The following is a 25,760-nucleotide window of genomic DNA, read 5'->3' on the forward strand; positions in this document are numbered from 1 at the left end:
GAGGCTCCGCCCGAGGGAGCAGGAACCAACATTTCAGAGCTTCATGTGGAGACTGGGAATAGTCAGATTGATGCTATGGAGTGCTATTGACTAAGAATAGTGCTGCATGCAGGGGGTTTTAATTTAGCTATACATTACCAACTTGCTACTAATGGGTTATTAGTGCCGTGACAGCTTCAGCAATGTGCTCATTGTAGAACTGTCTGTCCTCTCCACGGTATTGATTACGCCTATCAGGTACAGTAAATGCATGGGTCAGTTGAAAATTTCTCTGCCATGCGAGATACTGTGGATAATTATTCTGGTGAATATGTGAATATGTCCCTCCCTCCCCCTATGCAGGTGTATGTGAGCCCATGTGTATGAACGGCGGGCGGTGCGTGGGTCCAGATGTGTGTGACTGTCCATCTGGATGGAGAGGAAAGCGGTGCGATAAACGTAAGTGGGCTCACGTAGGAGTTCCACAGTTGCACCGCTACCTGTTAACAGATGCTTCCATGCTAGCTGTGGAGGCATGTGCACACGGAAACAATTAATCATGGTGTTTGGGATGTGTAGTGGTTCACCGATGGCAGGCTGTGTCATGCCCTCACAAACAAGCATTTAATGGCAGCAGGTAGTCGCATAGAATGTAAACAGCTTGTAAGCCGCTTTATATATGAACACAATTACAACATACCAAAGGATTTTCTGGTAACACTCTATTTATATAAATGGTACCTACACAATACATTTAGAACATTCATAAGCCATACATAACTCATTCATAAGCCATACATAACTCATTCATGAGCAGTGGTTTGTGAATTGATTGGTGTTGTTTGCCTCTCCCCAGCCACTTGTCTACAGAAGTGTCTGAATGGAGGAGAGTGTGTTGGCCATAACACTTGCCACTGTCCTACAGGCTGGCAGGGCATGCTATGCCAAGTCCGTAAGTACGCCTACATACGCGAGCCTGCTCATACACACACACACACACACACACACACACACTTACTTCCTCTCCGAAGAGAGTGGTGTGTTTAGGTTAACTATCTGAAATCAAATTGCCTCCCACCAACATAGGTCTCCTGTGGAGAGTGGAACTGTCTCTGTGATAAGTGTTCTGTCTCCTTCCCTGTTATGTGTGTCTAGCGTAGGCCAGGTCTCTACTTAAATGACATTGTTAGGCGTAGACCAGAGGCAGCTGGTAGAGGAGGCTGGTGGGAGGAGCTATAGGAGGACGGGCTCATTGTAATGTCTGGAAGTCAAACCTGTGGTTTGCATATGTTTAATGTGTTCGATACCGTTCCATTGATCCCATTCCAGCCATTACAATGAGCCCGTCCTCCTATAGCTCCTCCCACCAGCCTCCTCTGGTGTTGACTCCTGAGACCAGTTCTACACAGTCCTGGGCTGGTTTATGATGCCAATGAGAAACTGATTTAGACAGTGGTTATTCCCCCAAAGTTACCGCTGATAATCTTTATTGACGTTTATTTTATTAATGTATTTATTTTCTAAGGGGGAAGATCAGCTTTAATAATGCAGATTGATTGTGGCTTTCGTCAATGTAATTGTCTGCATCATTTCCAATCCCCCACATATTTTTGGGGAAAATATATGTATGTATATGTGTGTGTATATATATATATATATATATATATATATATATTATATGTGTGTGTAGTATATATTTTTTCAAATATATTTTCCTTTATTTATTTTCCTTAACCCTACCATCCCTTCCCTAATTGGAGTAAACCAATAAACAATAACACTTAGGCTTCTACTTCCAGCTTTTACATACTATATACATTTTATGGACACAGTATATTTTGCAATAGTTCTCTTTTATTGACTTTTATTGCCAGTTTCATATGTCTCTAAAACGTCCCTCGTCAGCCCACTCTCACCACCCCCATGCTTAATTAAGAAGCTCTCCGTTAACAACTTTTATCACCTGGTCCACGTTAACCACGTTAACAATCAGCTGTGTGTTTGTTACACACACAAACACTAACAGCTACGTCTCATCAGAGTGTCACTAATAGTTCCTGCATAAGCTCGTTCAGCATCCCAGCATTAACCAGCCAATACGTGACTTTGAAGAAAGACTCGGGAGTCATGAGAGAAGTACTTAACTCCCTTTGAAGTGAAGTCACCGTCCGTAAAGATGATTAATCATTTCTGTTTACTCTGCCTCAGCCCTATTTATTTATTTATATCAAACCACTAATAGCTGTAAGTAAATCTCCCAAATATACGGCACAATAAAATCTATAAACTCAGAACAAGAAGCAGAGAGAATTCAGTCCACACAGGGCTATTCAAGTGTATAGTAAAGTAATTTCTGTCATAAATTCAAAGGCAGACTCCGTCACAGTGTACGCATTTAGCTATGCATGGTAATGATTCAGAGGTTTGATGGGATGATTATGGTAACTGTGTTGTCATGGCTCCATTTTGGCCCCTCTCTGGGACTTACCCAGAATCCTCAGGGTGGTAATATGAGTAGAGAGAGAGATTAGTGTCAGCTCTGTCGTTATGACGGTGTCGTTATTAGGATGCGAGGCTGATTTAGGACTTGTCCCTCACCTACTGCCTCTCTCTCTCTCTCTCTCTCTCTCTCTCTCTCTCTCTCACTTTCTCTCTTCTCTGCATTGTGATTTTCATTTCAAATTTGTCATTCCCACATTGTGATTTCTCTATCATTTCTGCAGCACTCTGTGAACAGAAGTGTCTTTATGGGAGCCGCTGTATCCGCCCTAATGTATGTGCCTGCAGGAAAGGGTATTCAGGGGTCCTGTGCTCCCATAAGGTAAGTAAATACATCACCCCAACATTTACTGTGACTGGAATCAAGAGAGGAATTGGGAATATAATTTGAAAGCTGAGCACCAAGCTTACGCCTGAAAGTCAGAAATCTCTTATTGATGGGGGCTTTTCCAGCTTTTTGCATTTGCTGGTCCATTTCAAAGACTGTGTGGATGCACGGGGGGAATGAGTGTGGCCAAAGTATGTGTGGTGTTTTTCAGCTCCCAATTCCACGAGGCTAATGGAGGACTTGGAGCTATGTACTGAAGAAGCTGGGCTGAAACAAGACAATGAAACTCCTAATGGAACTACCACGCTGAATATTAGGATGCTCAATGCCCATGGCCCATGGTAATTTGTAATATATGGCACAATTCCAAAGATTATGATCTGTACATGACCAATATATGTATAATATTTGTATAATTTGTTTTTTCTTAGAACCAATAATACTGTATTTTATCTATTAAAAAAAGATTTAAAACAAAGCACAAAACAGTCCTTTATACTGTGGAACAAACTCATCAAGTTGGCAGTTACCATCAAACTAAAAAGTCACTTGGAATTGTTATTTATTTGGTTGTCTGATGTTTTATAATTTCATACTGTTGTATATATAGGTTACAGGTTTTGAATTACTCACAAATAAAACCCAGGCAATGTATGATATTAAAGTCCATTTGTTATATACAATACATAGTCTTGATCCTCATTCTGCATACAATCATTTCTTAAAATGTGAGAAGAATTGTGGTTTGTGTAATGTCTATATTATTTAAACAGAGAGTCACCATTAGATCAGGGTCTCTTTCGCAAAGGAGCCCTGCACATACAATTCATAGACCAAATCAAATGAAAATCAGAAAACAAACTAAAATACAGCACAACAAACAATCAAGAAAACAGCCACATTACTCAGCAAATAGTTCCCCAATCAATATTTACATTTTCCCAAGCGGCATCGGAGCATCCAATTGCAGTCTATTTTGCAGTAATGAGGTGCATTAAAACCTAATTAAAACGAAAACCTAATTTGTTGGAGCCCTGAGGAATCTCAAGAGTTAACCGACCATGTGACTGGGTTTGTTATCTCATGTTTTTTTAATATATATATATATACATCAACAACAAAGTTAGGTAAGTTGGAAGCTTGTGTAGTAGGGATTTGTGAACAAATAGGGAGTAATGAATTGATCTATGGGACTTTAATGAGGACCAGCCGACCTTTTGATACAGGATGCAGCGGTGAGTATTAAAACTGTCACCAGTGATAAAAACAAATGGTGCAATGATAGACGACATCCAAAGGTTTAAGAGTAGTGGCTTCTGCAATGTGATAAACGGTGTCACCATAATCAAGAACTGGCAAGGTTGACTGTACAACCTGCTTCCTGCTATTTAGGGAGAGGCAAGATCTATTTCTTAAAAAGGAGCCCACTTTAAATCTTAGCTTTTTAACGAGCTCGTCCGTATGTTTTTTTAAGCAATAACACTTTGTCAATCCAAATGTCCAAGTATTTGTAGGTGGGAACCCGATCAACGGGAGAACCGTCCAATTAATACATATGTAGTCCATCTGAAACATTCTTGTGAGAACTAGAGAACAACATATATTTAGTCTTGCCCACAATAAGTACATGTTTTAAGCCAACCAGGGCTTTCTGTAAGGTAACAAGGTCAGATTACAGCTCTAACATACAAAAGGTGTGATGGGTCTGCACTTTGCAGCCTTGTACCTACACACTGAAGAAGGCTGCAAAGCCATAATGTCTGTGTAGGCTATCCCTGATTCAGTGAAAATAATTTAAGAAATTAAGTAAGCTTTATGCAGCATCTTTTTGAGTGCGTACCATCATATCTTTTGTTTGTCTGAATTCACGGGTTTTACATACCAGCCAAGCTTCTGGGAGAGCGTGATGGTCCCCTTTTGCTTTGTGCAGCTCTAACAAAGCCTGGTCAACAGTTGGGGCAATGATGTATAAACTTAGCAAAAAAAGAAATGTCCCTTTTTCAGGACCCTGTCTTTCAAAGATAATTCGTAAAAATCCAAATAACTTCACAGATCTTCATTGTAAAGGGTTTAAACACTGTTTCCCATGCTTGTTCAATGAATCATAAACAATTAATGAACATGCACCTGTGGAACGGTCGTGAAGACACTAACAGCTTACAGACGGTAGGCAATAAAGGTCACAGTTATGAAAACTTAGGACACTAAAGAGGCCTTTCTACTGACTCTGAAAAACACCAAAAGAAAGATGCCCAGGGTCCCTGCTCATCTGTGTGAACGTGCCTTAGGCATGCTGCAAGGAGGCATGAGGACTGCAGATGTGGCCAGGGCAATAAATTGCTATGTCCGTACTGTGAGACGCCTAAGACAGCGCAACAGGGAGACAGGATGGACAGCTGATTGTCCTCGCAGTGGCAGACCACGTGTAACAACACCTGCACAGGATCGGTACATCCGAACATCACACCTGCGGGACAGGTACAGGATGGCAACAACAACTGCCCGAGTTACACCAGGAACGCACAATCCCTCCATCAGTGCTCAGACTGTCCGCAATAGGCTGAGAGAGGCTGGGGTGAGGGCTAGGGCCATTCCCCCCAGAAATGTCCGGGAACTTGCAGGTGCCTTGCTGGAAGAGTGAGATAACATCTCACAGCAAGAACTGGCAAATCTGGTGCAGTCCATGAGGAGGACATGCACTGCAGTACTTAATGCAGCTGGTGGCCACACCTTTTGTTCAGGGACACATGTCTGTGGAAGTGGTTCAGTTTTCATTGTTGAATCTCCTGTTCAGACAAATATTTACACGTTAAGTTTGCTGAAAATAAATGTAGTTGACAGTGAGAGGACGTTTATTTTTTTGCTGAATTTATAACAGTGTTGTTTACATACAGATGAATATTACAAATTTTAACAGATATACCATTGTTATTTATATAAATAGTAAAGAGAACAGGTCCCAGTACCGATCCCTGTGGTACACCTTTTGTAATATCCATGAACAATTTATGATGAAATACGTGCATACCAAACCGTTTATAAATGAGGCCCCTGGTAATTATGCAGTGAAGGAGTTAGGGGGACAGGGGTTAGAGGGATGCCTACCTAGCCCAGGGGCCACAGACGTTCACTGTGAGTCCCTGGAGGTGGAGGATGAGGAGGAAATGGGGATTAACAGATAAAACCATCACCAAACTGCATCACCTCTGAGCCAATTATGACAGGCTATTCTGCTCTAGCAGCCTTTTGTCTTTGGTTTTCAAATCTCATTAAAATCAGTCTTAGTTGCCCTGTTTGAGCTCAGTAGGATTAGTCTTTTTGCAAGTCAGTTGGTGTTTGTGTAGCTTTGTTCTAATCCCCCGTACTCTGCATACTGGCAGATAATTCTAGTTCAACCCAAGCAAGCAGCCTCTGCTTTTGAAATAGTGTTCAGAATAATTCTGTGGCAATCTCACTAACTCCTGGATGGTAAATATCACGGGAAAGCCTGAGATCCACCCTCAGTGATTGTCTCTCACGGTTAAAACTTTGAGAAGCGAAACAAACTTTGTTAGGGAAATTACTGTTGTATTCTCTGCTGTTTATTCCTCACAAGATGCTAAAAGATATTAGTTTATGGTAATGTGTTTATTTTGGAACAACGGAATTGCTCACATTAAATAGAAACGCTGTTCATTTTGTCACGGCACTGACAATGTATCTTCCTTTCCAACAAATTCAGTTAGAACCTTAATTTACCTTTCTGTGTCTGTCTGTCAATGTCTCTGTCAGATCCGTCTCACTTTACCCCTACCTATATATACATAGCTACCTCAATTACCTCTTACCCCTGCACATCGACTCTGTACTGGTACTGCCTGTAAATAGCCATGTTATTTTTACTCGTTATTGCTATTCGTTATTCACTGTGTTGCTATTCCTTGTGTCACTATTTAAAAAAAAAATAAATGTTTTAACTCTGCATTGTTGGAAAATGACCCCCCTAAATTAGCATTTCACTGTTAGTCTACACATGTTGTTTACGACGCATGTGACAAATACAAATGTATTTTATTCTCTCTCTCCCTCTCTTTTCACCCTGTCCTTTTGTTAGTCCCCAGGCTCATTGTCTGATCTATCTAAACCCTCCATAGTTACCAATAAAGTGTACCTGTACACATCTATGGGTGGTAATCAAAGTGATTTAGGAAGTGCGAAGTTTCCCAATGTTGCATAATGGTCCAGAAGCAAAGGGGAGAAGCAGCTGCTAATGTTACCCTACTACATGAAAGAAGAAGCCGAGCTACACCTAACTACACCACTCTTTTAGCACAGACAGACAAGCATGTAGACCTGCACCTTGTTCCTTGAATCTCTCAGCCCCCTGCTCTCCCTCTCCCTCTCTTTCTCCTCTTTCCTCCTCTCTCGCTCTCCTCTCTCTCCCACCGATCGTTCCCTTTCCTCTCGCTCTTCTCCCTCTGTGTGCAGTGTTAGTGACAGAGCTGCTACGTCAAAACATGTCACGCACTTGTCACTAGTAAGTCTCCAATGTGCTGTCACACACACACAGCCCACACACGGCTGACACAGCTCCGTTCCTGTGGATGTATGCCCGTGCCCACCTACACAAAGAAAGGCTGTTAAAAGTACTTCTGTCAAAATGGCTCATAGTAATTCCACACCAGTGCTATATTGCCATCTAGTGATGACATGCAGTCTATTGCTATATAACCCGTAGTGTAGACCTGAAATGCCAAAACAACAACTTGACAAAGGACATACAAATCAACTCCCCTAATGTTTTATATTTTCATTTCCACAGTATATGGTTGCATTGATTAGCTCAGTTGGCCCTTTGAAATCATTCAAACCTACTGATATGTAATTGCTGTGGTTATAATTCTCTTTTCACACAACTTATATTGCTCTCAGGAACACTAAAACTATTGTTGGTATCAAGACGAAAATCTTGGTATGATGATCTTAAAGTTTACTGAAGTAACACTATATAAGTGACTTGTACATTCACAGATATTTATATCAAGGCTAAAGATGGCACAAGTTATGGAGAGACTGCCATGGGGTGGAGGAACAACTGGAGGGTGACTGATACACCTGGACTATTCACTCACGGTCCTGGTCGGAGAGCACTGAAGCTGGTGTCATGACTCTAAGACCAAGGAGTAATTCCTTCACTGGGGTTTGAACCGAGTTTGAATTTGAGTTCTGAGATTTGTTGACATGCTGTAACGAAGTAGCACTTCCCCCGAAACACTTCACCAAATAATACTGACAGGATTTCTAGGAACACACATCCTAATGTGAACTATGCAGCATGTTCTAAATATCAGTCATTTGACTGACACAGTGGCCTAGCGTAAACCGGGGGAATGTTTTCACTATGTCAAGATTTGCATTGTCATCTTTTCGTGACCTTTGGTGACCTTTGCACAGCGTGCAATAGAAGTTTGTGCGAATGTGTGTATGTTGTCGAGGCTTCAGGTAGTTAGACCGGCATTTGAATCAGCGGGAGAAGATGAACGACCTCCAGGAAGCAGGAGATAAGAAAATGAAGGTTCGTGATGAGGGAGTAGAGTCACAGCACGACCATGTGTTTACGTGGGCTGAGAGTGGGAGAAGGTTAATGTAGTGCATCTGCAGTCACACTGTCACACCCCGACCCCTCAATGCTTTCAGATCTGAAGGGGCTGGATAAGAATAAACAGTGTAATAGTCAAGCTTCCACCATATTGCTTCCACCTTACAGATCTGCAAACATGGAAGGGGTTAGGGGTCAAGGGGCAGGGGTTAGGAGCAAAGTGGGAGTGTGCTGGCTCACAGTGGGGGGTTATATATATATAAACCTCAAGCACCCAAAGAACCACGACCGGTGGCTTCTCATCTCCAGCCTCCACCTGTCTTTCCTTTTCCAGAGGCCACATGCATGGTGACCGGGCCCAGAAAGGATCCGTTATTCAAGAAATGGCATGATGCTCTGCCAAGGGGATGGCGTGAGCCCAGTTAGCGCAGGATCCCCGCACCCCCAGTCACCGGATCACACGGCGGCAGCTGGTCCCAGGTGCTATTTTCACTCTGCATTTATAAAGCAGTCGCCATGAAACAGACACAGGAGCAGAGCCAGTCCCAGACCCCAACTCATTCCCCCGCCTTAGACACCCAGCCAGGTCCACCATGAAGTCCACAGGGAGCGAACAGGGTGCCGCGCCGGACGGTTTCCCCTCCGACCTGGACGAACTGGACAGCGGAAGCGAGGAGAGCTCCGACAACAAGTCGACGGGCGGCGGCTGTAGCCCCCAGGGAGGGGGCCGGGAGAGGGCCAGGCAGAGGGAGAGGGGGTGCAGCAGGCGTCTGCAGGGCGTTAGCAAACAGAGGCAGGCAGCCAACGCACGGGAGCGGGACCGGACCCACAGCGTGAACACGGCCTTCACCGCGCTGCGCACCCTCATTCCCACAGAACCAGCCGACAGGAAACTGTCCAAGATCGAGACGCTGCGCCTGGCGTCCAGCTACATCTCCCACCTTGCCAACGTGCTGCTGCTGGGGGACGAGTGTTTGGACCGACAGCCCTGTCTTGGGTACCACAGCGTCCTGCAGAGCAGCACCAACATCAACAGCAGCAGCCCCCCGCTCAGGCCCATATGCACTTTCTGTCTCAGTAACCAGAGGAAAACGGTGAGTCCTCAAAATAAATCAGTATATATTGGTTGACAGGCTGTGGGCTATCATAGAAGGCTGCATGTAATCTCTATAAAATAAAATGGATGGGATTTGGCTACATTTAGATAATGGGTCAGTACTTTATTTAAGATTGGAGCAATTCCATAACAGCCATCCCAATCAATAGTATTTCAATGGTTTTATTTCAACGTAAACTACTACAATTTCTCTACCCTCACAGCTCAGAGATGGAGGAAAGCCCACAGACATCTGACATGGTCACGCACTACTGTCAATACAAGGATGCAACAAGGAAGCATACCAAGTCACACGGATGTTTACATGTACCTACGAGTGGAAAAAAACTATATAACTTTGTACATATTTTTGCAAAGTCTTAGGACAAAAAAAACCCACCGAAATGCACTTTCCGTTCACTACATGTGCGTTCTTTCCACCGTGTTTTGGTAAAATTGTAACTCGAGCGCAATGTGTAAGGTTCCACCTGACAGTGGGCTATTTCGGTATCAGAAATAGTAAGCCCTAGCGTCGCGCTCCTAAAAAACAGTCTGGCCTCCCCCATGCAGCCAGTCACATGGTTGTAATCCAAGCCTAGGCCATGCAGCGGTTCATCAGTGGAGTTGTGGACTGGTTGGCTTGTCTCCTGACTGACTCATCTTTTGCCAACTGAGGAGAGGGTGCCGTGCTTGACAATTATGAATTCTAACTGCAATTCAAACTCAATTCAATAGTCCCAAATACACTTTGGTAGCAGTAATATTTAAAATAATTTTAACCAGGAGAGTACACTTAGTAATTGAATATAAGCCAATTCTTTCAAGGGAGTCTTAATTTAAATGGGGGAGGCAAAACAACAATATACAAAATATAAAATGTGCTTGAATCCAAATATGAAGTGCTATATGTAGGCCCCGCCCACTAGTACAGCAGAAGCAACCAGAATTGGTGTTTACAAACTTTACCACAACATCAAGTGTCAAATGTAACATGGTGTAGATCAAAAGAAAATGTAACATACATATGTAAACACTGCTTTTGGGAGCTCAATGATATACTGTATGTTGAGAAATGTTTACTTGCATGTATTGCACAAGCCTTTTCACAATTCGCAAACACACAATAGTTCTGCATGTGTTTGTGCAGTATTGGTTGCACCTTTGAAGGCCCAATGCAGCTGTTTTTATATCACAATCAAATAATTTATAGTTATCAAAATACCTTACTGTAATATACACTGCTCAAAAAAATAAAGGGAACACTAAAATAACACATCCTAGATCTGAATGAATGAAATAATCTTATTAAATACTTTTTTCTTTACATAGTTGAATGTGCTGACAACAAAATCACAAAAATAATCAATGGAAATACAATTTATCAACCCATGGAGGTCTGGATTTGGAGTCACACTAAAAATTAAAGTGGAAAACCACACTGCAGGCTGATCCAACTTTGATGTAATGTCCTTAAAAAAAGTCAAAATGAGGCTCAATAGTGTGTGTGGCCTCCACGTGCCTGTATGAACTCCCTACAACGCCTGGGCATGCTCCTGATGAGGTGGCGGATGGTCTCCTGAGGGATCTCCTCCCAGACCTGGACTAAAGCATCCGCCAACTCCTGGACAGTCTGTGGTGCAACGTGGCGTTGGTGGATGGAGCGAGACATGATGTCCCAGATGTGCTCAATTGCATTCAGGTCTGGGGAACGGGTGGGCCAGTCCATAGCACCAATGCTTTCCTCTTGCAGGAACTGCTGACACACTCCAGCCACATGAGGTCTAGCATTGTCTTGCATTAGGAGGAACCCAGGGCCAACCGCACCAGCATATGGTCTCACAAGGGGTCTGAGGGTCTCATCTCGGTACCTAATGGCAGTCAGGCTACCTCTGGCAAGCACATGGAGGGCTGTGCGGCCCCCCAAAAAATGCCACCCCACACCATGACTGACCCACCGCAAACCGGTCATGCTGGAGGATGTTGCAGGCAGCAGAACGTTCTCCACGGCGTCTTCAGACTGTCACATGTGCTCAGTGTGAACCTGCTTTCATCTGTGAAGAGCACAGGGTGCCAGTGGCGAATTTGCCAATCTTGGTGTTCTCTGGCAAATGCCAAACGTCCTGCACGGTGTTGGGCTGTAAGAAAAACCCCCACCTGTGGACGTCGGGCCCTCATACCACCCTCATGGAGTCTGTTTCTGACCGTTTGAGCAGACACATGCACATTTGTGGCCTGCTGGAAGTCATTTTGCAGGGCTCTGGCAGTGCTTCTCCTGCTCCTCCTTGCACAAAGGCGGAGGTAGCGGTCCTGCTGCTGGGTTGTTGCCCTCCTACGGCCTCCTCCACGTCTCCTGATGTACTGGCCTGTCTCCTGGTAGTGCCTCCATGCTCTGGACACTACGCTGACAGACACAGCAAACCTTCTTGCCACAACTCGCATTGATGTGCCATCCTGGATGAGCTGCACTACCTGAGCCACTTGTGTGGGTTGTAGACTCCGTCTCATGCTACCACTAGAGTGAAAGCACCGCCAGCATTCAAAAGTGACCAAAACATCAGCCAGGAAGCATAGGAACTGAGAAGTGGTCTGTGGTTACCACCTGCAGAACCACTCCTTTATTGGGGGTGTCTTGCTAATTGCCTATAGTTTCCACCTGTTGTCTATTCCATTTGCACAACAGCATGTGAAATTTATTGTCAATCAGTGCTTCCTAAGTGGGCAGTTTGATTTCACAGAAGTGTGATTGACTTGGAGTTACATTGTGTTGTTTAAGTGTTCCCTTTATTTTTTTGAGCAGTATATTTCCATTCAAATTGAAAAAAAAGGCTTTTTAGCACAAAACTTTCTCAAGTTTGCTAGGACTGTCTGGGAGTGGTCTGAGTGGGAAGGGTAAACTGAAAACTAGCCGTTATTGGCAGAGGGGTTTGGAACTCTTATTTGTCCTGGTCTATTAACCAATTTACCACATGGTGATGTCACCATGGAAAACCAAAACTCACAACCATGGAAACCTGCTGATCAGAAGGGCCTGTGTAGATTGTATTTTCAACCAGCAACTATCAGGAAATAACACTAATCAAATGTTTTCACACTTTGACAGTGTTAGTTTCATCAGCCGTTGCACAATATAATTTAAAAGACAGGAACAGAATTGACTGCATTGATTTGGGTATATAATAAATTACTTCAAAATCATGCAAAATAAAAATACGATCTTATTTGGATGAATTATCCAAAACAAATAACGATGTTGCACACTGACTGCAATACACTTTTACCTCAATGAAGACCTCTGAATATATTAACCTAATAGAATTATAGGTCTACCTCCAAGTCTATTGTAATGTGTAACATTGTTGTAAACATACTTGAATTTCTCCTAACTTATGTAAGACAATTGTCCTCTTCACATAGCAAACAATGAGAAGCTGTTTGAAGGAGAAAAAAAAAGGATTTTTGTACAATAAGTAAAAAATATATTTGACTTGTAAACAATCATTAAACTACTTTCAAAATAAATATTGGACTAATGAGTTGAATGTGCATGTAAAATACCTTCTTAGGCCAAGTTTACACAGGGAGTCCAATTCTGAACTTTTCCCACTAACTTGACAAATCAGCTCTTTAGTCAATAATTCTGATCTGAGTCTCTGATCCACCTCGACGCAGACAACACCATTCTGTATACTTCTAGCCCTTCTTTGGACACTGTGTTAACTACCCTCCAAACGAGCTTCAATGCCATTCAACTCTCCTTCCGTAGCCTCCAACTGCTCTTAAATACAAGTAAAACTAAATGCATGCTCTTCAACCGATCGCTGCCTACACCTGCCCGCCCGCCTGCCCAGCATCACTACTCTGGACGGTTCTGACTTAGAATATGTGGACATCTACAAATACCTAGGTGTCTGGTTAGACTATAAACTCTTCTTCCAGACTCACGTCAAACATCTCCAATCTAAAGTTAAATAGGAAGCCAATTCTAGATTTCGCAACAAAGCGTCCTTTACTCATGCTGCCAAACATACCCTTGTAAAACTGACCATCCTACCGATCCTCGACTTCGGCGATGTCATTTACAAAATAGCCTCCAACACCCTATTCATCAAATTGGATGCAGTCTATCACAGTGCCATCCGTTTTTTCACCAAAGCCCCATATACTACCCACCACTGCGACCTATACGCTCTTGTTGGCTGGCCCTCGCTTCATACTCGTCGCCAAACCCACTGGTTCCAGGTCATCTACAAGACCCTGCTAGGTAAAGTCCTGCCTTATTTCAGCTCGCTGGTCACCATAGCAGCACCCACCCTTAGCATGCGCTCCAGCAGGTGTATTTCACTGGTCACCCCCAGGGCCAATTCCTCCTTTGGCCGCCTCTCCTTCCAGTTCTCTGCTGCCAATGACTGGAACGAATTACAAAAATCTCTGAAACTGGAAATACTTATCTCCCTCACCAACTTTAAGCACCAGCTGTCAGAGCAGCTCACAGATCACTGCACCTGTACATAGCCCATCTATAAATAGCCCAAACAATTACCTCATCCCCAACTATATTTAGTTATTTTGCTCCCTTGCACCCAAGTATTTCTACTTTGCACATTCACCTACTGCAAATCTACAATTCCAGTGTTTTTAATTGCTCTATTGTATTTACTTTGCCACCGTGGCCTTTTATTGCCTTTACCTCCCTTATCTCACCTCATTTGCTCACATTGTATATAGACTTGTTTTTGTAATGTATTATTGACTGTATGTTTGTTTTACTCCATGTAAAACTGTGTTGTTGTATGTGTCGAACTGCTTTGCTTTATCTTGGCCAGGTCGCAGTTGTAAATGAGAACTTGTTCTCAACTTGCCTACCTGGTTAAACAAAGGTAAAATAAAATAAAAAATTGGGCAAAAGATCAGAATTGTGCTGCCTGTGTAAACAGAGCCTTAGAAAATCACTCAAGACCAATTCCTGTAAATTGTGTAGTACATTAAATCAGGTTTACCCAGTAATAACATTAAGCTGTGTGTGCATTTGGGACCTCAGGTGGAGTTGTATTAGTATAGCAGGCACCTAAGTTTAGTCATTGATTGTAATGCTACACACCAAACATACAAGAAATGTATACCATAAATAAATCAGAACAATATGAATTTTAGTCATCTTTATTTCTTTAAAAAATTATTGGTTTAATCAGATTAAAGAAATTAACCAATATTACTTAGCTGGCATTGCATCTTCCAGAGAGGATGTCAGTCAGGTCAAGAGGTGGTTCTGCCAAGATGAGTCACTGCCACAACGTTCATCCGATCACCAATTCAACTGTTCATTACAGGTTTGTCCAAAAGGCCAAAGGTCAGGAAGGAGCTAACATGAGGATAGGGCTACCGGTAAATCCTTTGGCGAGAAGGCAATGACTTGTCATTTTAGGGTGCCTTTAAGTCACATAGCAAGAAGGCGCACTACTGCAATATTAACAGATAGAGCAGTATCAGGGATATCATGGTTATCAGACTGGATGCAGCAACATCAATAGAGTATCTTAATCAAGTGGAATGTTCCATTTCCAAAACACAGAAGGCATAATAGTAATACTAATAAAGGGAGTTCATTTCTGCTTCTTTCCAAACAAATCAACACTTCATTTGTTAATCTTATGATTGAGGTTTTAATTCACAATACGTGTGAACTATTAAGGGTAAGTTTAAAACAAAATGTAATAAGGAGTGTACTGTTCACATCACAGCCCTTGAGTTAAAATGTAAATGTTGGAGAGGGGTGAAAGAAAACAGAAGGTAAAATAAGAAAACAGGACTGGGAGAGACTAGCACTTCAGTAACAAAAACATTCTACTGCTCCTATTGTGCTGTTTAAAATGCACATGTGGAGGGACGAGTTCTCAGTTCTCTTCTTCGTCCTCGGACTCAGACTCTGGAAGACAGAAAAGAGTCGACTCAAATCAGAACATTAGAATTTACAGGAACATGAATATTAAGATAACTTTTTCAAAAAGGTGACCATTTACTATTAAACGCCGTTTCTTTTTACCTTCCTCTGCATTTTTCAGCCACTCAACGAATTTCTTCATCTGCTCGAGGAAAACGCTCTTTCCTTTAGCAACGTGGGCCTCTGCATACCACTTAAGAATGGCCTCTTCACTCAAAACATCTGCTGTGTTGGGAGAGGGGGCGATAACAAGGAATATAAGAATGTTAGGTCAAAGGTAATGAGAGCACACCATAAAGGGCACACCATGGTACCTAATGAACATACCTAAATGACATGTCACATGACAGCCATTGTGCCCCCCCCACACACACACAGGCTGAATCCAAAATGGCACCCTATTCCCTTTATAGTGCACTACTTTCAACCAGGGCTCACACCTTTGTAGAGGAGCACCACAATCTTCTGGAAGGCCTTCATGAAGTGAATGTTGTCATAGCAGTACTCCTGGATTTTCACCAGCAGGATGATCTCAGAGGCTCCCTGGGAGGTGAATGCCTTCAGGAGAGGACTGTATTGCTGTGGAGAAGAGAGAAAGACAGGGGGTTAGGGTAAAGGATTGTTAGAGACTAGATGATCTCAGAGGCTCCTTGGGAGGTGAACACCTCCAAGAGAGGACTATTGCTGTGGTGGAGAGAGGACCAATTAGTTTCCATTCATCCAATCTTTATTTACTAATATGCAAGTCAATTAAGAACAGGTTCTTAGTTGCAATGACAAGATGTCAGGGGCAAGCACAGGAGCAATATAAGCACCTACATTTACATTTAAGTAATTTAGCAGATGCTCTTATCCAGAGCAACTTACAGGAGCAATTAGGGTTAAGTGCCTTGCTTAAGGGGACATTGACAGTATTTTGACCAAGTCGGCTTGGGGATTTAAACCAGCGAACTTCCAGTTACTGGCCCAACACTCTTAATCGCTATACGGGGGGGGGGGGGGCACAAGGTGGTTGACTGGACTAAAACCAGCCAACTAAAACCTAATCACGCTCCAATCTGGCCCATATTACTACCGCCCCACCCTCCTCTTCCAATACTATACAGTTCCAAAAAACACTGATCTGAAGTTAATTTAGCAGCAACTAATGTAACCTTCATCTAGGTTTGTCTCATTGAGAAACAGGTTCAAGACCGCAGAAATCTAGTTACAAAGCATTTACCTTCAAGTGTTTGATAGATTGTTCGCAGACCAGCTCTTCCTTCTTGTTCCATTCCACACAGCTCATGACACTGGACCACACGATTCCGATCATCAGTTGTTCAGAGATGCTGGTCTTCTTCATCTCCTCCCTTACGTAGGCAATTATCTAAACACAGCAGGGAACATGTCAATGAACAATGCCCAGCTATCAAGCATATATACACTGAACAAAAATATAAATGCAACATGTAAAGTGTTGGTCCCATGTTTCATGAGCCAGAAAAAACTAAAAACAGATTTTCTCCATACACACCAAAAAACATTTTAATTAGTTTACTTCCCTGTTAGTGAGCATTTCTCCTTTGCCAATGTAATCCATCTACCTGACAGTTGTGGCATATCAAGAAGCTGATTAAACAGCATGCTCATTACACAGGTGCACCGTGTGCTGAGGACAAAAGGCCACTAAAATGTGCAGTTATGTCATACGTACACAGTTGTCTCAAGTTGAGGGAGCGTGCAATTCGCATGCAGACTAGAGGAATGTCCACCAGAGCTGTCGCCAGAGAATTGAAAGTTAATTTCCCTACTATAAGTCAATTTAGAGAATTTTGCAGTACTTCCAGCCTCACTACCGCAGACCATGTGTAACCACGTGAGCCCAGAACCTCCACAACCGGCTTCTTCGCCTACGGGATCGGTAGAGACCAGCCACCCGGAACGCTGATGAAACTGAGGAGTTTCTCTGTCTATAATAAAGTCATTTTGTGGAGAAAAACTCATTCTGATTGGCTGGGTCTGGCTCCCCAGTGGGTGTGCCTGGCTCCCGAGTGGGTGGGCTGATGCCCTCCTAGGGCCACCCATGGCTGCGCCCCTAGTCATGTGAAATCCATAGATAAGCCTAAAATGAATATTTTTTATATGAATTATTTCCTTATATGAACTGTACAGTGCAAAACTAGTTACTAGACCATTTACTTAGTATTTTGTTGAAGCACCTTTGGTAGCGATTACAGCCTCTAGTCTTCTTGGGCATTGTGCTACAATCGTTGCATGCTAGGAATACGGGACCAAATACTAAATTGTTGACTACTTAAATACACAAGTGAATTTGTTTCAATACTTTGTCCTTTAAAAAAAGTGGGGACTATGTACAAAAAGTGCTGTAATTTCTCAAATGGTTCACCCGATCTATGAAAACACTCTCAAATGAAAGCGGACAGTCTGCACTTGAATCTGTCATTGTAATTCAAATACCAAGTGCTGCATGCAGTAGAGTCAAAACAACACAAATGTGTCACTGTCCCAATACTTTTGGCCCACGGTATAAGAATAAGTCTCACATCTTTGAAGTTGTCCCCACGGGCCATCATCTCTTGGAGCTCTTTCTGCAGCTCCTTACGGGACCCGATGGCCTCCTGGTTCCTGGCAAAGTCTGACAGCTCCTTCAGTCCCGCATCAGTGAAGTACTTTGAAAAATGCTCACAGCTCCGCTTGTTGGCAGGAAAGAGCTCCTGTGACAGATATCGATACAAGTAATTAGTTCCCATTCAATATTTATTTTGTTTTAAATCTAAAGGCCTATATAAAAACTTAAGCTGGTTTAACATACCATCTCCATGGAAGGTTTTTAGACTACGACTAGTCTTGAAGGGATAGTTCACACAAATTACAAAAGCATACTTGCTTCCTTACCCTGTAAGCAGTCTACGGATAAGGTATGACAGAAATCCATGCTTTGGTTTAGTATCCCTCGCACCATTTCAACACGCTAACGTTTCAGCATTAAAAAGTCACGGGGCCGATTAGCATTCTTCGCACATCATGTCCAAATCATCCAAAAGTATCTCAAATTGATTGTGAAGCTCAAAGTCACTTATAGATGATTTGAAAATGTTGTGAAATGTTTAATATCGGTGCCACGACTAATGGGATGTGACACAAATGCTAAAATGTTATCGTATGGAAACAGTGCCAGGGATACCAAAGCATAGACTGCATACAGCAGGTGTCAAACTCATTCCATGGAGGGCCTAGTGCCTGCTGGTTTTTACTTCAATTAAGACCTAGACAAGCAGGTGAGGGGAGTGCCTTACTAAATAGTGACCTTAACTCAATCAAGTACAACGGAACGGTGAACGGCCGAGTGTCTGCGGGTGTCCGTGGAATTAGTATGACACGTGGCTTACAGGGTAATCAAATAAAATTTTATTTGTCACATGCGCCAAATACATGTAATAGACCTTAGTGAAATGCTTACTTACACGCCTTTAAACAACGCAGTTAATAAAATAAATAAAAGAAATAATTAAAGAGCAGCAGTAAAATAACAATAGTGAGGTTATATACAGAGGGTACCGGTACAGAGTCAATGTGCAGGGGGCACCGGTTAGTCGAGGTAATATGTACATGTAGGTAGAGTTAAAGTGACTATGCATAGATAATAAGTAGCAGCAGCGTGGGGGGGGGGGGCAACGCAAATAGTCTGGGTAGCCATTTGATTAGATGTTCATGAGTCTTATGATTTAGGGGGGTAGAAGCTGTTTAGAAGCCTGGGCCGTACCCTCCGTAGTGCCATGCGGTCGGAGGCCGAGCAGTTGCCATACCAGGAAGTGACGCAACCAGTCAGGATGCTCTCGATGGTGCAGCTGTAGAACCTGAGGATCTGAGGACCCATGTCAAATATTTTCAGTCTCCTGAGGGGGAATAGATTTTGTCGTGGCCTCTTCACAACTGTCTTGGTGTGCTTGGACCATGTTAGAATGCTGGTGATGTGGATGCCAAGGAACTTGAAGCGCTCAACCTGCTCCACTACAGCCCCGTCAATGAGGGCGTGCTCAGTCCTCCTTTTCCTATAGTCCACAATCATCTCCTTTGTCTTGATCACGTTGAAGGAGAGGTTATTGTCCTTGCACCACACGGTCAGGTCTCTGACCTCCCTATAGGCCGTCTCGTCGTTGTCAGTGATCAGACCTACCACTGTTGTGTCATCGGAAAACTTAATGGTGTCGGGCCTGGCCATGCAGTCACGAGTGAACAGGGAGTACAGGAGCATGCACCCCTGAGGGGCCCTCGTGTTGAGGATGTGTTGTTATGTACCCTTACCACTTGGGGGCAGCCCATCAGAAAGTCCAGGATCCAGTTACAGAGGGAGGTGTTTAGTCCCAGGGTCCTTAGCTTAGTGATGAGCTTGAGGGCACTATGGTGTTGAACACTGAGCTGTAGTCAATGGATAGCATTCTCACATAGGTGTTCCTTTTGTCCATGTGTGAAAGGGCAGTGTGGAGCGCAATAGAGATTACATCATCTGTGGAGCTGTTGGGGCGGTATGCAAATTGGAGTGGGTCTAGGGTTTCTGGGATAATGGTGTTGACGTGAACCATGGCCAGCTTTTCAAAGCACTTCATGGCTACTAATGTGAGTGCTATGGGTCAGTAGTCATTTAGGCAGGTTACCCTAGTGTTCTTGGGCACATGGACTATGGTGGTCTGCTTAACTTTTCTAGGGTAGGGGGCAGTATTTTGACGTCCGGATGAAAGGCGTGCCCGTAGTAAACTGCCTGCTACTCAGGCTCAGAAGGTAGGATATGCATATTATTAGTAGATTTGGATAGAAAACACTGATGTTTCTAAAACTGTTTGAATTATGTCTGTGAGTATAACAGAACTCATATGACAGGCAAAAACCTGAGATTAATCCAACCAGGAAGTGTGGAAATCTGAGGTTTGTAGTTTTTCAAGTGATTGCCTATACAGTGACTTAGGGTTCATTTTGCACTTCCTAAGGCTTCCACTAGATGTCAACAGTCTTTAGAACGCTGTTTCATACTACTACTGTGAATAGGGAGAGAACAAAAGCTCCTGGAAGTAGACTGGGAAAATGACATGAGCTCAGAGGCGCGCACTCCCGTGAGAGTTAGCTGTGTTCCTTTTCTTTTTTGAAGACATTGGAATTGTCCGGTTGGAATATTACTTAAGATTTATTATAAAAACATCCTAAAGATTGATGCTATACATTGTTTGATATGTTTCTACGAACGTAAAATAACTTTTTTTGACTTTGTCGTGACATTTTGCGCGCGCTTCCTGCATTTGGAGTAGTGCACTAAACGCGGGATTCCTGGGAGTGCATTCCGATGAAGATCAAAGTTAAGTGAATATTTATAATGTAATTTTTGTCATTTCTGTTGACTCAAATGGCGGGTATCTGTATGTCTTGTTTTGATATCTGAGCGCTGTACTCAGATTGCAAAATTTGCTTTCGCCGTAAAGCTTTTTTGAAATCTGACACAGCGGTTGCATTAAGAAGTGTATCTATAATTCTTTAACTGTTGAATATTTTATCAACGTTTATGATGAGTATTTCTGTAAATTGATGTGCTCATTCACCGGAAGTTTTGGGAGGCTAAACATTTCTGAACATTACACGCCAATGTAAAAATGGGGTTTTTGGATATAAATATGAACTTTATTGAGTAAAACATACATGTATTGTGTAACATGAAGTCCTATGAGTGCCATCTGATAAAGATCAAAGGTTAGTGATTAATTTTAGCTGTATTTCTGGTTTTTGTGACGCCTCTCCTTGCTTGGAAAATGGCTGTGTGGTTTTTCTTGTTTAGGTGCTGTCCTAACATAATCTAATGTTATGCTTTCGCCGTAAAGCCTTTTTGAAATCGGACAATGTGGTTGGATTAACGAGAAGTGCATCTTTAAAATGGGATATCATAGTTGTATGTTTGAGAAATTTGAATTATGAGATTTGTTGTTTTGAATTTGCCACCCTGCTATTTCACTGGCTGTTGAATAGTGTGTCACATACCCCAGAGAGGTTAAAACATGTCGGTATTACAGACTCAGACAGGTTGAAAATGTCAGTGAAGACACTTGCCAGTTGGTCAGCGCATGCTTGGAGAACACGTCCTGGTAATCCGTTTGGCCCTGCGGCCTTGTGAACGTTGACCTGTTTAAAGGTCTTACTCACATCGGCTGCGGAGAGAGTGATCACAGTCATCCGTAACAGATGATGCTCTCATGCATGTTTCAGTGTCACTTTCCTCAAAGCGAGCATAGAAGTTATTTAGCTCGTCTGGTAGGCTCGTGTGACTGGGCAGCTCTCGGCTCTGCTTCTCTTGTAGTCTAATAGTTTGCGAGCCCTGCCACATCCGACCAGTGTCGGTGCAGTACGATTCGATCTTAGTCCTGTATTGACGCTTTGCCTGTTTGATGGTTCGTTGGAGGGCATAGCGGGATTTCTTATAGGCTTCAAGGTTAGTCCCGCTCCTTGAATGAGGCAGCTCTACCCTTCAGCTTAGTGATGATGTTGCCTGTAATCCATGGCTTCTGGTATGTACGTAGTCACTGTGGGGACGATGTCGTCGATGCACTTATTGATGAAGCCAGTGACAGATATGGTGTACTCATTAATGCCATCGGAAGAGTCACGGAAAATATTCCAGTCTGTGCTAGCAAAACAGTCCTGAAGTTTAGCATCAGCCTCATCTGACCACTTAAAAAAAAAAAAAAAAATTATTGACCGGGTCACTGGTGCTTCCGGCTTAAATTTTTGCTTGTAAGCAGGAATCAGGAGGATAGAATTCCCTCTCTCTGGTTGCACATTTAACATGCTGATAGAAATGAGGTAAACTGATTTAAGTTTCCCTGCATTAAATTCCCCGGCAGAAGGAGCATCGCCTCTGGATGAGCGTTTTCCTGTTTGCTTATGGCAGTATACAGCTCATTGAGTGCCGTCTTAGTGACAGCATCAGTCTGTGGTGGTATGCAGGCTACAAAAAATACATATGAAAACTCTAGGTAGATAGTGTTGTTTACAGCTTATCATGAGATACTCTACCTCAGGCAAGCTCAACCTTGAGACTTCCTTAGATACCGTGCACCAGCTGTTGTTTACAAATATACATAGACCGCTACCCCTCGTCTTAAGAGGATGTTGTTCTACCCTGCCGATCACGTGTATAACCCGCCAGCTGTATTAATCATGTCGTCATTTAGCCATGACTCTGTGAAACGTAAGATATTACAGTTTAATGTCCCGTTGGTAGAATATACATGCTTTTAGTTCATCCCATTTATTTTCCAGCGATTGTACATTGGCTAATAGTACGAATGGCAAAGGCAGATTAGCCACTCCTCGCCTGATCCTCACAAGGCACCCCGATCTCCTTCCGCGAAATCTGTCTCCTCCTCCTGTGAATGACGGGGATGAGGGCCTGTTCGGGTGTCTGGAGTAAATCCCTCTCGTCTGAGACTCATTAAAGATGAATTCTTAGTCCAATTCAAGGTGAGTAAACGCTGTTCTGGTGTCCAGAAGCTCCTTTCGGTCATAAGAGACAGTAGCAGCAACAACATTATGTACAAAATAAGTTACAAACAATGCGAAAAATCAAACAAAATAGCACGGTTGGTTAAAAGCCAATAAAACATCAGCCATCCTCTCCAGTGCCATTAAATGTTGTAAGGAAATGTATATCATTTTGGAGAACTAGCCCTTTAATCTGTGTTGAGGAAACCTCCTCTTACTCTTCTATATGTATTGGTATCCTTGGAGAGGGACAAAAAATATAAAGTAAGGAATTGTAGCTTTACCATCAGCCTGTTGTCCATGCTGACTTTGCGGAGAGCGACAGCAACAGCATTGATGTCCCTTTCATAGATCCAGGACTTGAACAGTTTGACAGCAAAGGCTGCAGATACTCCTGCAAACAGTGATAAAGCAACAGTCAAAGCAGCAGGTACCCTGCAATGAACAGCACTCAAATCACTATTTTGTATGAACTAAAAACATGTTCGTTTCAGACACATTGGGTTCATACAAAATACATTACTTGCCTGAATACTGTGTCCATTTCAGAGACCATTTAACAAAAAGGTGGATTTCCAGTGAAGAGGGCCATGTTCATTTGGGGCAACCGTAACCAAACATTTGGAAAAAATGAAAACAAGCAGCTCTCATTGGACAGGTCCAGGTAAAGATAGTGGTGGGCTGGCAGACACTCACCCTCTTTGACCACGTTCTCGTTGAAGAGACTTCCAATGACGGCGGCTGATATGTTTCCATTGGCCAACAGTATGCCAGTGAGCATAGCCAGCTTGTTGCGTTCTGATTCGGTGAACCCTTTTAAAAACAGCAGCAACTGCGGAGTAGATAAAACAATGAGCCTGCAGGGTAAATGTTTTAGTTCTTTGTTGTGAAAATAAAATATCCCATTCAAACAGTTTATGCAGGTTCCATTGTGTGTAACATTCAGTGCCAACTGCCAAGCAGGAGTTCAAACAAACTGTCTCACCTTCTTGATCTCCTCCTCAAACCCTTTCTCCAGGTACTTGTAACGCCGGATCAGCTTGTTAAAAACCTACAAGTCCAAAACAAAGTAAGATGTGACATTGTGGTAAATGTGTTATTATACAGCATTGATTAGCTGGGTAGAGCTTCTTGACAGATGCATCTCTGTAGTTGGATATAGATACTTTGCAGTAATAAACCTTTTCCACATCCTCTTACCTGAGCATATGCTTGCATTGTCTCAAGGTCCTCTTGTGCCGTGAAGAGGCAGAACTCGGTGCGGGTCAGGTCGTCAGATATACTTCCTCCTGGGGCTGCAGACAGGTGAAGGGGGAGAAAGAGTGTCAGTGCGCTGATCTGGACAACAGCAGCTTTCCAAATGGAATGGAAACTTACTCAACACTACACTTCCTCTAAAACTTTCCTTGAATCCTTGCTCCATCTCAAAATGCTTTGTAGAATAAGGTCAGATGGGTGGGACTTTGGAAAGAGGTAAGGGATCCCTGAAAGCTACTGACTTTCAACACTACTTAAAGATCTGTACTCACCAAGCATTCCGCCAGCCACCAGGATGTCAAAGAGTGTCTCTGCATACCGGCGGTAGTCAAGCTTGGCGCCAGAGGCATCAAGGAATTTTGCAACAGCTTCCAAATCAGATCCAGTTTGATTCAAGCCTTGTACGATACTTTCTTGAAACTGAGTAGGGTCAAATCTCTCCTTTTCATCTGTTGAAAAACATGTCATAATTTCACAGCCGGTACCATTTTGACATAGCTAGATGAACCAAACAAGTAGTGGAAAATTGGTCGACAATGAAGATGCCCAATTTACCTCTTTTCCTCGTTTTGAAACGCTGGCCGGTTAGCGTTGGCTTTTGCTGCTTTTGATTATTCATAAAAGACACTCTGGATGAGAAAAGTTTAACATTAACGTCTGATTGCGCAACGTCAAGATAATTAGTCAACATTAGCAGGCTATGTATAGCTAGTTGGAAACGTGCTCTGCCCAACAGGATTTCTGTAACGTTAGGCCCATGCGAGAGCTATGCTATGCCTTGTTCTGGCTATATTGTAGCTAGCTAATTAGCAAGCTACATCTGGTAATTTGAAGATTTTTCAAAGTTGACATTAACCTGGCTTTGTCATGATGAATATAAAATACAGTCAAAATGTACTTAGGTGAAGTTAGTTAGCTAGCCTGCTTAGTTGCCATCCAAGATGGTAGGCTTTAGTATGAGTACCGGGACTTTCCGGCCATGAGCCCGTTCAGACAGGCCTTGCTAGTTCGTGTGGCACCTGCGAAACTCCCATAGTAGCTAACTTTAGCTAACAATTTCCTGTAATGCTAACAAAACTTGGAACAAAGGACGTCGATATTCACGTCTGATTATCAAATATCATGGGCAACTAAGTGTCTCTACAGTGGGTAGATAAATAAAGCCTGTGTTTCAACGTGCCATATCTACAAAGTCAGTTCTTCCGATATGATAGCCAACGTTATGTTAGCCATTTAGTTTGTTAGGTAGCGAAGTTGTGCTTGCTAGCTAACAATGCAGGAAAAAGATATCTAGCTACAATACTTTGCTAGCTAGCCAATGTTGGTTTAAACAGACACATGTGTAGATTACATTATCAACCGAATGTGCAAAATATGCAGGTCACCTACCGAAATGTATGCAGATAAAAAACGGTTAGAGAAAGAACAAATTCAAAACACCCGAATTCAGTCCTATCGACCTAACAAAAATACCCTTTCCAGAACCAACTAATGACCGGTTTTCGCAAGTACGCATGCGTATTTAAATATGGCTCTATGGTGTCACTTTATCTGGTCAGGA

General features: G+C 42.8%; 3 protein-coding genes across 5 annotated transcripts in view; 2 read left to right on the forward strand and 1 right to left on the reverse strand.

Moving 5' to 3' along the window:
- si:ch211-246m6.5 (von Willebrand factor D and EGF domain-containing protein) overlaps positions 1–3,491 on the forward strand; it is a 48,484-nt gene extending 44,993 nt beyond the window's left edge. The window contains exons 32-35 of the mRNA XM_029756362.1: positions 343–438; positions 836–931; positions 2,703–2,800; positions 3,018–3,491. Coding sequence (XP_029612222.1) covers positions 343–438; positions 836–931; positions 2,703–2,800; positions 3,018–3,038 — 311 coding nt within the window. The 3' untranslated portion in view covers positions 3,039–3,491. The remainder of the gene's footprint in view (positions 1–342; positions 439–835; positions 932–2,702; positions 2,801–3,017) is intronic.
- Positions 3,492–8,703: 5,212 nt separating this feature from the next.
- Positions 8,704–10,785, forward strand: LOC115195221 (transcription factor 15). The gene is made up of 2 exons (XM_029755004.1): positions 8,704–9,478; positions 9,705–10,785. Exons 1-2 carry the CDS (start codon positions 8,978–8,980, stop codon positions 9,735–9,737), a joined length of 534 nt encoding a protein of 177 aa, XP_029610864.1. The 5' UTR covers positions 8,704–8,977; the 3' UTR covers positions 9,738–10,785.
- A 3,836-nt stretch (positions 10,786–14,621) lies between these two features.
- Positions 14,622–25,731, reverse strand: LOC115195970 (basic leucine zipper and W2 domain-containing protein 1-A). Of its 3 annotated transcripts, none has more exons than XM_029756366.1 (12): positions 25,589–25,731; positions 24,755–24,828; positions 24,472–24,648; positions 24,143–24,237; positions 23,928–23,993; positions 23,639–23,774; positions 23,227–23,336; positions 17,965–18,135; positions 16,641–16,787; positions 15,859–15,997; positions 15,521–15,640; positions 14,622–15,403 (listed from the first exon to the last, which is right to left on the reverse strand). In XM_029756366.1, the coding sequence occupies exons 2-12, from the start codon at positions 24,816–24,818 to the stop codon at positions 15,372–15,374; spliced, it is 1,257 nt and encodes a 418-aa protein (XP_029612226.1). In that variant the 5' UTR covers positions 24,819–24,828; positions 25,589–25,731; the 3' UTR covers positions 14,622–15,371. The 3 variants fall into 3 exon arrangements, with proteins under 3 accessions (XP_029612226.1, XP_029612225.1, XP_029612227.1); XM_029756365.1 differs by having other exon boundaries at positions 15,521–15,643; XM_029756367.1 differs by lacking the exons at positions 24,143–24,237; positions 24,755–24,828; positions 25,589–25,731 and having other exon boundaries at positions 15,521–15,643; positions 24,472–24,549.
- Between the last annotated feature and the right edge of the window lie 29 nt (positions 25,732–25,760).

This window comes from Salmo trutta, chromosome 6 (genome assembly GCF_901001165.1).
Source record: "Salmo trutta chromosome 6, fSalTru1.1, whole genome shotgun sequence".
Lineage (NCBI taxonomy): Eukaryota > Metazoa > Chordata > Actinopteri > Salmoniformes > Salmonidae > Salmo > Salmo trutta.

Excerpts from the sequence above, each read along its gene's own strand:
- LOC115195221 (XM_029755004.1), top strand. The coding sequence starts at position 8,978 with ATGAAGTCCACAGGGAGCGAACAGGGTGCCGCGCCGGACGGTTTCCCC. Across the intron at positions 9,479-9,704 it reads TCAGTAACCAGAGGAAAACG|CTCAGAGATGGAGGAAAGCC; the intron begins GTGAGTCCTCAA and ends CTACCCTCACAG.
- LOC115195970 (XM_029756365.1), bottom strand. The coding sequence starts at position 24,818 with ATGAATAATCAAAAGCAGCAAAAGCCAACGCTAACCGGCCAGCGTTTC. Across the intron at positions 16,788-17,964 it reads GTGGGGACAACTTCAAAGAT|ATAATTGCCTACGTAAGGGA; the intron begins GTGAGACTTATT and ends TGCTGTGTTTAG. Across the intron at positions 15,404-15,520 it reads GCTGAAAAATGCAGAGGAAG|AGTCTGAGTCCGAGGACGAA; the intron begins GTAAAAAGAAAC and ends TCTGTCTTCCAG.